An 11,885-nucleotide genomic window follows, 5' to 3' on the forward strand; every position below is an offset into this window, starting at 1 on the left:
CAAAAGGGCATGTCTGTCTGAAAGGTAGATGAGTTCAGTCAAATATGGATATGATTTCACCGTATTCAAAAGGCTTACTGATAGCGTCTGTTTCTGTGTTTGTATGACTTTTTGGTCCAACCAGTGCATGTCGAGTAGAATCTCCAAACTAAGCTAGTCCCACCTACCTGCTCCTGGCCCATATCCCTCCAACACCCTGACCGCCCCTTGGGTCTCTGGTTATCCCCCAGGGGTGGTTGGGGGGAGGGCGGGAGGGGGGAGTGAGCTGCCTTCTCTAACATCTGCAGTGTCCCTCCTTTTTTTTGGCCTGACCCGCGACTTCCCTCGGAGGGAGGGACTTTCAGGATTCTGATCCCGAAGGAACGGCAGGTACATTTCCGAGTTGGGGAGGGGGGAGCGGAGCGGAGCATGCCGGGGCGTGGCTTTCCCATGTACCTGCTGCCCGTCTGTTCTTCCAGATGGGGGCAGAGGCAATCGCCGGGTTCAGAAGGCACTCCTCTGAGAAGCTTTGGCAATGACTAGGCTCAGTGGTCAGCGCTGCTGCCTCATGGCACCAGGGATCCGAGTTCAATTCCAGCCTCGACAACTGTTTGTTTGTGTGGAGTTTGCACATTTCTCCCTGTGTCTGCATGGGTTTCCTTCAGGTACTCCAGTTTCTTCCTGCAGTCCAAAGGTGTGTACATTCGGGTGGGTTGGCCATGGGAAATTGTTCCATAGTGTTCAGGGATGTGCAGGTTAGGTGCATTAGTCAGGGGTCTGGGTGGGTTATTCTTGGAAGGGTCAGTGTGGACTTATTGGATCAAAGGGCCTGTTTCCCCACTGTAGGGAATCTGTGTCCACACTGACCCTTTGAAGAGTAACCCACCCAGGCCCATTCCCCTGGCCCCGACTAATGCACCTAACCTGCACATCCCTGAACACTATGGGACAATTTCCCATGGCCAATCCACCCTAACTTACACATCCCTGGGCCCTATAGGACAATCCATTTACCTTCCCAAATATCTTTTAAATGTTGTACCCACATCCATGACTTCCTCAGGAAGTTCTTTCCACACACAAACCACCCTCTGTTTTTTTAAAAAAAACCCTTCTTGTCCTTTTTTTATTAAATCTCTCTCTCTCTCTCCTTTTTTAATCATGTGCGCCTTAGTCTTGGAATCCCCCATCCTAGGGAAAAGGCAATGACCATTAACGCTATACCCCTCATTATTTTATAAACTTCCATAAGGTTGCCCCTCAACTTCCTCGCTCCAGTGAAAAATGTCCTATCCAGCCTTTCTTTAACTCCAATATTCCATACCCAGCAACATCCTGTTAAATCTCTTCTGAATCCTGTTCAGCTTAATAATATCCTTCCAATAACTGGATGAATGCTTGACTATATTTTTGGTTCCCTGATATAGTGCAGTGAAACAATTTCACCTCATCCATCTCTGATATCATTTCAATAGTTAGAATAAACTATATTCCAGTTTATTCTATTTGCACAGCAGTTTCAGCAGCATTGAAAATGAAACATAACTGCCCCAATCACTGATAAAACGGCCGTATGTCTGTTTGCAGTTTAGTGCTTTGGTTTAATACCAAACGGTGTCCTATTTCCTTCAAGTGCAAACTAAGCTCTTTTGAAAAGTGTTCAGGACTCTGGATTAATGAGCACTTCATAAACAGAAACAGACTTTGAGAAGATTTGTCATCCTTTCTTGCGCTGCCAAAAGTTCAAATTAAACAGCTGGGAGCTGGAGCTGTCTGTGTGCAGAAACACAAAACACTTTCTCTGGCCATCACCGTATCCACCTCCAAAAAGGTATTGAGCCTGTGCAGAACCCGATGCAAATCTGTTCAATAGCCACTGGCCTTTGGCGCTTATATAACGGTAATTACAAAATGTTTGTGAATAGTATAATCAGTAATGAATTGATCAACACAGTGCCACAACACCTATCCCCAGAAAATAACAAGTAATGGCATTTGACTTGAATTGTAAATTGGGCGAAAGTGCTCCCACCACTTCATTCCTAAATTCTGCTTTCTTGGGGTGTTGTCAATAAATCTTGAACTTCTGGTTTCAGCAACATTGTTTTGTGAAGGGTGCCATCAGGTGGTGGCTGCATGCCTACAGTCGAGGGGTATCTTGGGTGGGCACTGTTTCGTGCCATGGGGAGAAAGGTGAGGTCTGCAGATGCTGGAGATCAGAGCTGAAAATGTGTTGCTGGAAAAGCGCGGCAGGTCAGGCAGCATCCAAGGAACAGGAAATTCGACGTTTCAGGCATAAGCTATTCCTGAAGAAGAGCTTATGCCCGAAACGTCGAATTTCCTGTTCCTTGGATACTGCCTGACCTGCTGCGCTTTTCCAGCAACACATTTTCAGCACTGTTTTGTGCCATGGTAAGATCACATTTTTCGATGTGGTATTTCTGTTGCTTTATTGAGTCTGTGTTTCAGTGCATGGCGTGACTCAACCAGAGGAAAACAGAAGTACTCCTCTTCCTAAATTTCCACTCTATTCTGAACTTTTACAGTATATGGTTTGAAAATATTCACTTATTTGGAACTTGTATTGGATTTTTGGATAATTTTTAGCAACTGGGGGGGAAAAAAGTATGAATTGGGTCCAGGCTGTTTCCCTTCATGTGGAAAAAATGTTTGGATGACATTTGTGGGATGCAGTTGTTGCAACGATTGTAGTACAGTTTTGTGCTAATATTAAAATAATGTCATAACCAGTCTGGTTATAATGTGGATGATGTTGGTGAGTAATATTTTCAGTCACAAGTATCTAGTTTCACAAGGAAAGGGTTTTTTTTCTTTTTAAAAGAGCTGCAAAGTAAAATTACGCAGAGCTAATCCATTGGGCCTATTCAAAATGTTTTCTTTTAATTTGCTCGCTCCCAGTGAGTTAGAGACTGGCAAGGTTTGATGTGCTCATCCTAAAAATTGTTTAACTCTCCACTTTTATTTAAAAATGTTTCTTTTGTAAATTTGGAAGAATTTGAATGGTGCATGCAAGTGTCTGTCCAGTATGTCATAGTTGTTGTTCCACTGACCATCTTTGATTTGAGTCTGATCAGGGTTTTAGTCCCAACGCAGATTTTTTTAAATGTTCCTTTTAAAGTCCTTTTTTTGTAAAATAACAGCTTTCAGCTGAAATGGAGTAGTCAGCACTTTTGGGGGAAAAAAGTGTATCCATTCTCCACACCACTTAATTGCTCCAAATGTGTGAAGGGTTCATGCAAATAAAAAGCAATCCTGGTATTTAGAGTTGAATTGCTAAGCAGATGGCTGTGTGATAATTGCCACTTGGCAACTTGTGACTTTTAACACTTGATCCACCAGAGAGTCTGCCAAAATGTTGGCATTTGAGGTTTTTTGTGTGCAGAAAACACTTTCGTAATCTCTTGTATTAACAGTAAGCCTGCTTAGCCTGTCTTGTTTTGGATTGTCTGGTTTAATATTATCTTTACTTTTAAATGAAAGCAGCCATAAGATCAATTTGAGATTGACTGACTATTTTGGTGCTAAAAAATATAAACTTCTTCTTTTCCTCTGCAGATTGGAGACGCTATGAAGCAAATGCAGGAGCGCAGAAACATTGGGAAAGTTATTCTGGTCCCAGAAGCAAAGAAGGCTGAAAATTAGTCTGACTGTATTTCCAATAGAAGGCAGGGAATAACACTTGTAAATTTAGCTCAAAGTGCTAACCTTTTATGACCTGAAGATGGACAGATGACTAATTTTAAGCTTGAAGCAGGGAAGCAAATCTTGACTGATCCTGTAATCAGGTGCATTTTAGTTCTGGTTTGCTGCTTAAAAGTTACCATCCTGTTTAATGGGCCTTTCACACAACCTTTTATCCTCTTGTTCTCTCTTCTCTTCCCCCCCCAACATCCCAATCTCCAATATGTTCAACAATTTAAAAAATATAGAACATCTGCAGCTGACAGCCTGACATAGTTCTGCGTTGGCACCCCTTTGTCTCCAATGACTCCAAACTACTGTAATTATAATCCACCATGTAGATCAAAGATCCAAAATATTGGAACAATTGTGTTGAATCTTCCAAACTGAGGCACAAATTGACCACTTGTGGACAGCACAGAATTGTAAAATATTGTGAAACTTGATTGGCTTTCACTGTACATCTACACCACTGATGCCTGACTTTCAGGAACTGCTGAATGTGTGATCTGTGCAGTAAATGCACCTCCCCTTTCTTTTTTGATTCAATTATTTGTCCACCCTATTGAATTCCATCTGTCCATGTAGAAAACCTTAAAGGGTTAGTACTAAATGGTTCACATTAGAGATAAGTGCTGTTTGATCAATTGAACCTGTGGAGAGTGTTAGCTGTATATGGGGTTTTAAGGACTCCTTTTATTTCAACTGAGTTCTAGCTGGGACTGTACACTGATCCAGGCTACTTGATTGGCAATGGTTCGGTCCAGACCAGTAACTAACAAATTGTCACCCAAAAACACCACCAAGTGACATTTAGTTTTCATACAGTAACCACTAACTACTTCATTGGATTCTGATCCTACTCCATGTTTGATAATTATGACTCGAGTTGGAACTGTTTGAGCCTTTTGATATACTGTACCACTTATAATTTACAGTGCCACTCGATTTCTTCCAATAACCGGCTGAAACTAGTCTCTTGTTTCTATTATTGACTTTTTTTTTTAAAAATGATGTTCTGGCTAGAATGATCAAAACCTGGAGTAGCTGCACATTCCCAGTTATAACTTGGCCAAAGGCAATGATTTATTTCTCTGCTGTTCAGTCTTGTAATTCATGATCAGTGACTTTTTTTGTCTGAGGTCTCTTTTTTTTGTTCCATGTACTTCTGCCATCAACCTTTTGTACCTCTGACTCAAATGGGCAGTGCTAGTTAGAGCTGATATGTCCCAATGTGCACATTAGATATGTACAAGTCCAACCACAGTAACCATGTTTCCTTGCTCTCACTTTAACATGGTTTGTGTCTGTTTACAGCAGATTGAACTGCCATTCCCTGGCTGATGAAAATTAATAGATTCCTCTAGCTTTAGTGACTGACAGTACAGGGTGCGTTGGTAAATGTTTAGGGCAAGCAGAGCTAAGTATTTAATGTGCTAAACTGAATCCAAATTCCAGAAATATAATGAATTCTGTTGACCGAATCTTGGACCGTTGCCTCCTACTCTTTAGGATCTATCCTGGAATGGCCAAATCCTGTTTGTCCGTGCACTGTGGTGTTTTTTTTGCATGGGAAAATCCACAGTAAAGCAAATTAAATCTGAATTTATTAATGCTACACATGTCCAGAACTGACCTTTTTAAATCCTAAAAGAAAATTGACCAGAGGCAACTAGTGACTCAGTCAATAAATTACTGAGACCAATGCAAGTTGCACTCTTTTACTCTGTTTACATTACAAAAGTGCATAAAGTTTGATTCTATAGGGCCAGCTGCTTGACCTCTTGCTAAATGTGTACTGTCTATATGAACACATATATAGGAGTACATAATTGCAATAAGGATCTAACTGTGGCACCATCTCAACTGCCTCTTGTGCTTAAGGAATGAATCCACAAGTAATAACTTCATCCTGCACAATAGCCAAATTCTTGTCTTTACTTTTGGGTCTGTGCCAAGATAGCATCTGGATTTTATAAATTCCATCTCCATCTCTGTACAGTATGAGACTTCAGGCTGGGTGTCACTAAGATTTGTCAATAAGGCTGACTCCACCTTTTTCTGCACAGGGCACTTGACTGATTTTTTAACATCCAGGTCTGAATTTGGTGCTGTTTGGCAAGATAAAATGCCAAGTATTCTTTACTAAATTAAGTTTCACGACCATTTATAATGTCTTATGTCAAAGGTAATCTCTGCCTATCGAGTATTCAAATACCTGCCAAACCAGAGTACAAATCCAGTGCCTTGTGAAAACTCTTAACTAGTTTTGTTATATTCTCACTGGATAAATCAATAAAAGAACTGTCTGTAGATTCCAAGATGAACTTTTTAAAATGCATTTTCAACAGCTAGTGAAATATAATTTGTCAGTATGATCTTAATGGCAATTTAGTTCTATCCATTTTTTAATTTGAAGCCACATTTTGTTTGAAACTCCACAGAAAATGTTTTTGCCCCAGGAGGTTTTATTCTTGGTGTTGTTACCATTTTTTTAAAAAAAAAGTTGGATTCTGGATCTGCAACTCTTCAAAGCATGAAGTCCTATTTGCTTTCCCAAACTCCCATGACACATTTAGGCTTTTTCCAAGTGGCTAAACCAAAAGAGTTGGGTTAAGCAAGATAGCAGAAGATAAGATAAATACGTTCCAATATTAGGCTTTCCTGTAAACTGTCACATGATTTGAGATCTCTATTGTTTGTGTCCACCATAAACCTTGCCCTCGTCTGAATGTAGAATCTTAACCACTTGCTGTTTACAATAATCATTTTTATCAAAATTGCCACAGTCTTCAATGTGTACGAAAGACCAGAGAGAAGCCTCTTTCTGCATTGAATTGTTTCCCAGCGGTGGTTGAAAGATTGGTCAGTCTCAGCTACCTCATCCTTTGTACCTATTGTACATTATAATGTGGTCAGCAACATAGTGGTGAACAAGCTCTTACCCACCTCCCAGATCAAGAATAGCTTTGACAGAGTAAAATCATGAAATTGCCCTAATCCTGCAGTGTCATGTTTGTGGATTCTGATGAACAATGGGTTAAAATCTGATGGAAGAAGTAAAACAATTGGGAGTTAGTAATTGGGAGCAGAAGGTAACTGTAAGAAAATGGACTCCTCATGAAAAATGTCCTACTAATGTTTAGTGGAATCATTTGTGACTGCAAATTTTAATTGGTTAACCTCTGTTATGCTGTACCCTTTTATCACATGTGGCCTTACTACTCTAGCCCTTTTCATGTGCTATAAGTTTGTATCTTAAGAAATCAGAGAAAAAGGAGTTCAGACACGTTGCTGAGATTTTTATTGAATGTGGTGTGAAATGGGAGGTATCTTGTTTACCAAATAAAATCTACAACCTTTGCAGAAATAACTGGGGACCAAAGAATATTTGAGCATTTGGAATCTTTACAAATTGCCCAAGTGGACAGATGAGTTTTTCATTATTTTTATACAGGGAAATCAACTCATACATGTCTTGTGTTAAACTAGAGAGGGCATGTACACTTTTCTTTTGTTAACCAATGGACTACTTGGAACACTGGCAATCTATTGAATTAAGTTAAGAACAACATCTCACTTGTGACTGAGGCAAAGTAGGCAGTCGCTCGTGATCAGATTTGTTTATTTCACTGGTCATTTTGCTTTAACTTTCTGTTCGATCAACTATTTCACTCCAACAGCCAAGTCCATGCAAGATTCTTCCATTCCTTCCCATTTTCTGTTTTTATTTAAGACCAGGCTCTCTAAGTCAAGCAATTTGTGGATCTTGATGCACTGCAACTGAATTAGCTGAAGAGGTGATGTTCAACATTGCAATCCATTTCTTTCTTTTGTTGCTACTCACTGAATTCCACTGATCCAAATGGGCTCAAAGTTAGTCCCAGGTTTGTGCTGAGCCGACTCAACTATAGATTTAGAGACTCTCTATAATCAGCTTACTGTCCTGCTGAAACATGGCAGCATACTCTGGAAAGGCAATGGATCATGACGCTGCACCCAAACTTAATTTTTCCCCGTCATTTCTTTTCCTCAAAGCAATTTCCATGAATTATAGACCGAGAACTGAAAACAAAACTTGATATCCCACTCATCTGTCCACTGAAGTAGTTTGAAACTTTGTATACACAATGCCTTATTCAAAGCTGAGCCTGAGCAACAGCTCAAATGTCTTGAAGCTTACTAAAAATGTGCCAATTTCTTGAAAACTAGGGAACCGGTTGGTTCTGAATGTGATTTGAATGATGTGATGGAATTTGAGAGATCCATTCCTGTGGTTAAGCTTGATGTCCGTTAAAGGAAGGGACTAATGTTCCAAATAAAACTTTGTCCATTGTCAGGATTTAAAAGGGCCAAATCTGCCTTCATGTGGCTTATTATGTAACCCTGCGACCTTTGATTTACAGTTGCAAGTCCCTTTTTTGATTAGGGTCTGGATGTATATACCTGGCTGCTCAGGGGCATTCCAATTCCAATAACACCTAAACTGCAAAGACACATCAACATTGTAAAGTCACTGTAGTGATCTGAATACTTTTTTTTGTGCTTGATTAGGGAATCTTGAGTTATATCTGGTTCTTGATACCTTTTCAAATATGCATTTGCATGATTCTTCAGTGTGCATGTGTATGGAGGTAATTTGTGTGTGAAGCAGAATTTCTGATTTTTGTTTTGATTTGATGCATCTGAGTGGCTTACTCAGCAACTTGGCAGTACAGTTCTGATTAGTGTGCAACTGAACGCATGTATAGTCCTGAATGGACAAATTAATGTGAAAGCTGTGGCCTTCTGCTTAACTTTGTCTAAGTGAACTCCTTTTGTTGACCATGATGTGGAGGTGCCGATGTTGCATTAGGTTGGACACCCAATCACATGACACCAGGCTATAATCCAACAGGTTTATTTGAAAACACTAACTTTCGGAGCCTCCCTCCTCCTTCAGGTGCTAGCACCTCTACAATGCAAACATCATGTATACGTCCTGTTTATTTCTCCCATTAAACTAGATCCTCCACTTTTTCTCAGCATAGAGCTTGTTTCATTATTCATTACCTTTTTTCCAAGCTGGTAACTACCAGTATATCTAACAGAGATTATGGCTTCATTTAATGAGTTTATATGACTGTGTCTATGATCCCTTCATTCATACAGTTTTACGAATGTAATTGCAACTGTCTCCTGTTTTTGAGCACACTTAGAAGGTATTTTCGCCCCATGGAATTCAATCATTTTTATTGTTTTTCTTTATCTAGGACAATCAGAAGTCCAGGTGCTGAATCAAGATGTTATACAGTACTGCCTAGTACACTGTGTGGTAAATTGGAATAGGAAGAATGTCCATACTAAAAGTTCTGACTTTTCGTACATTCTAATTCTGATTGCTGGTTTCTAAAGCCTAGCACTTAAGAAGATTAAAGTGGATTAGCGTTTATGACAAATGTTTAACACCAAGAATAATGTATTTTGAATCTGCTCAGTTAGTCTTTAATGGGGGATTTTATTGCTGTGCATTAGAATAATGTTAGCTGGCCAACTCTAGTCTCAAAAGGAACTTGCAACTGGAAATTCACTGAAGGCACAAACTGTCCTTTTCTCAAATAGGTCAACGTTAACTGCGCTCGATTTTATTCAGTGTTTTAATCTCGTACTAAAAGCTGCTTTTTGTATGTGTGTGTGAAACAGTTAAAACTGTGCAGTTGCTGTTTAGATGGATCCTATGAAATGTAATGCTGTTTAATGCCAGGTGTTACCATATGCCTTAAATGTTTAATAAAATGCATACCTAAAATCCAAAAGTGTGATTCTGGAAGCATTGATCTTAAAAGCATTTGGTACCTGATCCATGTCAAGATTAGTATGTTAGCATATCTTTAAGAGATGCTGGAAATATCATCACTGTATTTTAGTGTGACCTGAGGGTATCAAACGCTCAGACTCTGCCTTATCTGGGGCCACTTGAAGCAGGACAAAGTGATGGAAATGTATTGGCTGGCTTAGTATTAAAGTTATTTAGTAACACTGAAGTGTCTGTGAATCAAATGTTTGCATTTCAGCCAGCTGTAATAAACATTGTTGGATTTTTGAATACCAGGCTAGCCACATTTAGATCCCTGTTATAAGGGGATTGCTCCATTGGGTAAAATGCCTTTTATTGGAAGCAAAAGGTGTAACCATACCAGATCAAAATACTGGGGATTCTGGAAACCTGAAGTGAAACCAAATAACGGAATTGCTACGTGGTAATATTTGTGGAGAGAGCAGCCATTCCAGGTTTCTGACCTTGACCGACAGAGCTGCAGAACACTTTGAATGAAAGGCCATTCATCTGAAACATTTAACTGTTTCTCCCCACAAATATCTGCCCTGACGTTTGAGTACATCCAACGTTTCTTTTTTATTTCTGTGGCTTTTCCTACATTAAATACCATCTGGATCTTGCTGTAAAAACATGTGCAGCAATTATTCTCTTGTATTACTGTGATCATTAAACTAATCTGGGAATATTTTACTCAGTATCTAAGTTGTTGAATGAGAAAACATTCATTCATAAATGAAAAATAACAGTGGCACACAACCTGCTTTTTAAAAAAATTATCCCTAAACTGATGGTAATGTCTTCTGGTCAATGTACAAATCTTCTTGTTTTGGAGGTTAAACTGAGAGCTCTTCAACCCCATGGCTTTTTTTTTTGAAGTGCCACAATACCTTAAGTAACACACTGTGCTCTAATTTAACAACTTCTTTTTTTCCCATCCAATTGTCAGTGCAGGTGAAATCTTTGCAAGATCTTGCAAAATGCTGTGTGATGGTTAAGCACTTCTGCAAGAAAGCCCGGGGGTCCGGTTCCCAGGGTGGGAGCTTGAACACCAACCAATGAAGGAATACTCCTAATGGGTCAAGTCCGACTTCCACCAATTTTTGTATTCTTTCAATCTGTTCCTTAACATTTCATACAGCATTGATATAGGCCCTTTGGCCCATCACATCTGAGAATCAACAAATACCAAGTGAAATTAATTCAATCTACCTGCAATGGTTCATATTCTACAATGCCCTAACGTCTTAAGAGCTTGTCCAGACACTACTAAAATGTGGCGAGAGAACCTACCTACATCCTCCTTTCAAGCAGCACACTCCATAGATTTACCACCCTCTGGGTGAAAAAGATTCACCTTTAAATGGATACCTTCTCTAGCCTTAGACATGTCTGCTATAGGGCATTGCTTTGTATACCTCAATCAGATTCTCTTCTCCACAACCCCACCCCCAAGTCCCCAAGCAACAAACTAATCTATCCTCGTCCCTGGCAACATCCTGTTGAATCTCCTCAGCTACCTCTCCAATGCAGTTGCATCCTAATGTGACCAAACCTGCACACCATATTCTATCTGTGGCCTAACCAATGCTCTAAAATTGCAACAAGACTTCCCTACTCCTATATTCTATGCACCGACTAACGAAGACCAGCATCCTGTATATTGCCTTCACCACCCTATCTATCTTTGCTGACAGCTTCAGGGATCTGAGAGTATGTACACTGTAAGGTTCTTTTTATTCTTCTACTGCCTAGCATTCATTTGTGTAAAGTCTTCACGAAGATACTATGGCTTTAAGAGGTGTATTTCATCTTTTTTTTTGTGAAGAAAGGTTGAGACAGGCTCCAAGCCAATAAACAGCTTGAGGCCTTGGGATTTTTAAAAAAAAAAGTTGGAACAATAGAAGCAGCCTGAATGGGTGGATTCAACCTCCTACTGTTGCCACCAGGATTTATGGTTTTAACTTTCTGCAGTTGCTGGAGTTTTGAAGATGGATATGGAAGTTTTTATTCTTCTCCCTGTCTTATATGCCATTCTAGCTGCAGCAAAAGACCCCCAGCTTTAAGCTGCAACAATCTATTTTTGCTGAATTTGCCTTTGCCAAGGGTGTGTTTATGGGATGTTACTATATTTGAACAGTTAGTAGTAGATAATGTCTATTATTTTATGCATTTTGATAGAGTTAAGTCAATTTTCCTTTTTGTCTGTCTGTATTTTAAGTAGTTTTGTTTTTAGTATTTTGCTTAACGTCCAGTAGTTTGACCACTCAAATTCCATCTGGAACTCAACGTCTTGCACTTACCTTTCCAAAATAAGAAAAGATTAGGGTCTTGACTATTTTTTAAATATATTTTGAATGGGCTCAGTCTGGTTCAAAACACTTCCCAT

At 39.6% G+C, this 11,885-nt stretch overlaps 1 protein-coding gene across 2 annotated transcripts in view; it reads left to right on the forward strand.

Annotated features, from left to right (window-relative positions):
• The window catches only part of vat1 (vesicle amine transport 1), a 49,871-nt gene extending 40,395 nt beyond the window's left edge, over window positions 1–9,476 (forward strand). Inside the window, exons 6-7 of one of the 2 annotated variants that reach the window (XM_060849112.1) lie at window positions 3,556–3,665; window positions 8,934–9,476. In XM_060849112.1, coding sequence (XP_060705095.1) covers window positions 3,556–3,642 — 87 coding nt within the window. In that variant the 3' untranslated portion in view covers window positions 3,643–3,665; window positions 8,934–9,476. Of the gene's footprint in view, window positions 1–3,555 lie in introns of both variants that reach the window. The other variant, XM_060849111.1, reaches the window with a different exon arrangement.
• The last annotated feature ends 2,409 nt before the right edge of the window (window positions 9,477–11,885 follow it).

Source organism: Hemiscyllium ocellatum, chromosome 32 (assembly GCF_020745735.1).
Source record: "Hemiscyllium ocellatum isolate sHemOce1 chromosome 32, sHemOce1.pat.X.cur, whole genome shotgun sequence".
In the NCBI taxonomy this organism is placed as follows: domain Eukaryota; kingdom Metazoa; phylum Chordata; class Chondrichthyes; order Orectolobiformes; family Hemiscylliidae; genus Hemiscyllium; species Hemiscyllium ocellatum.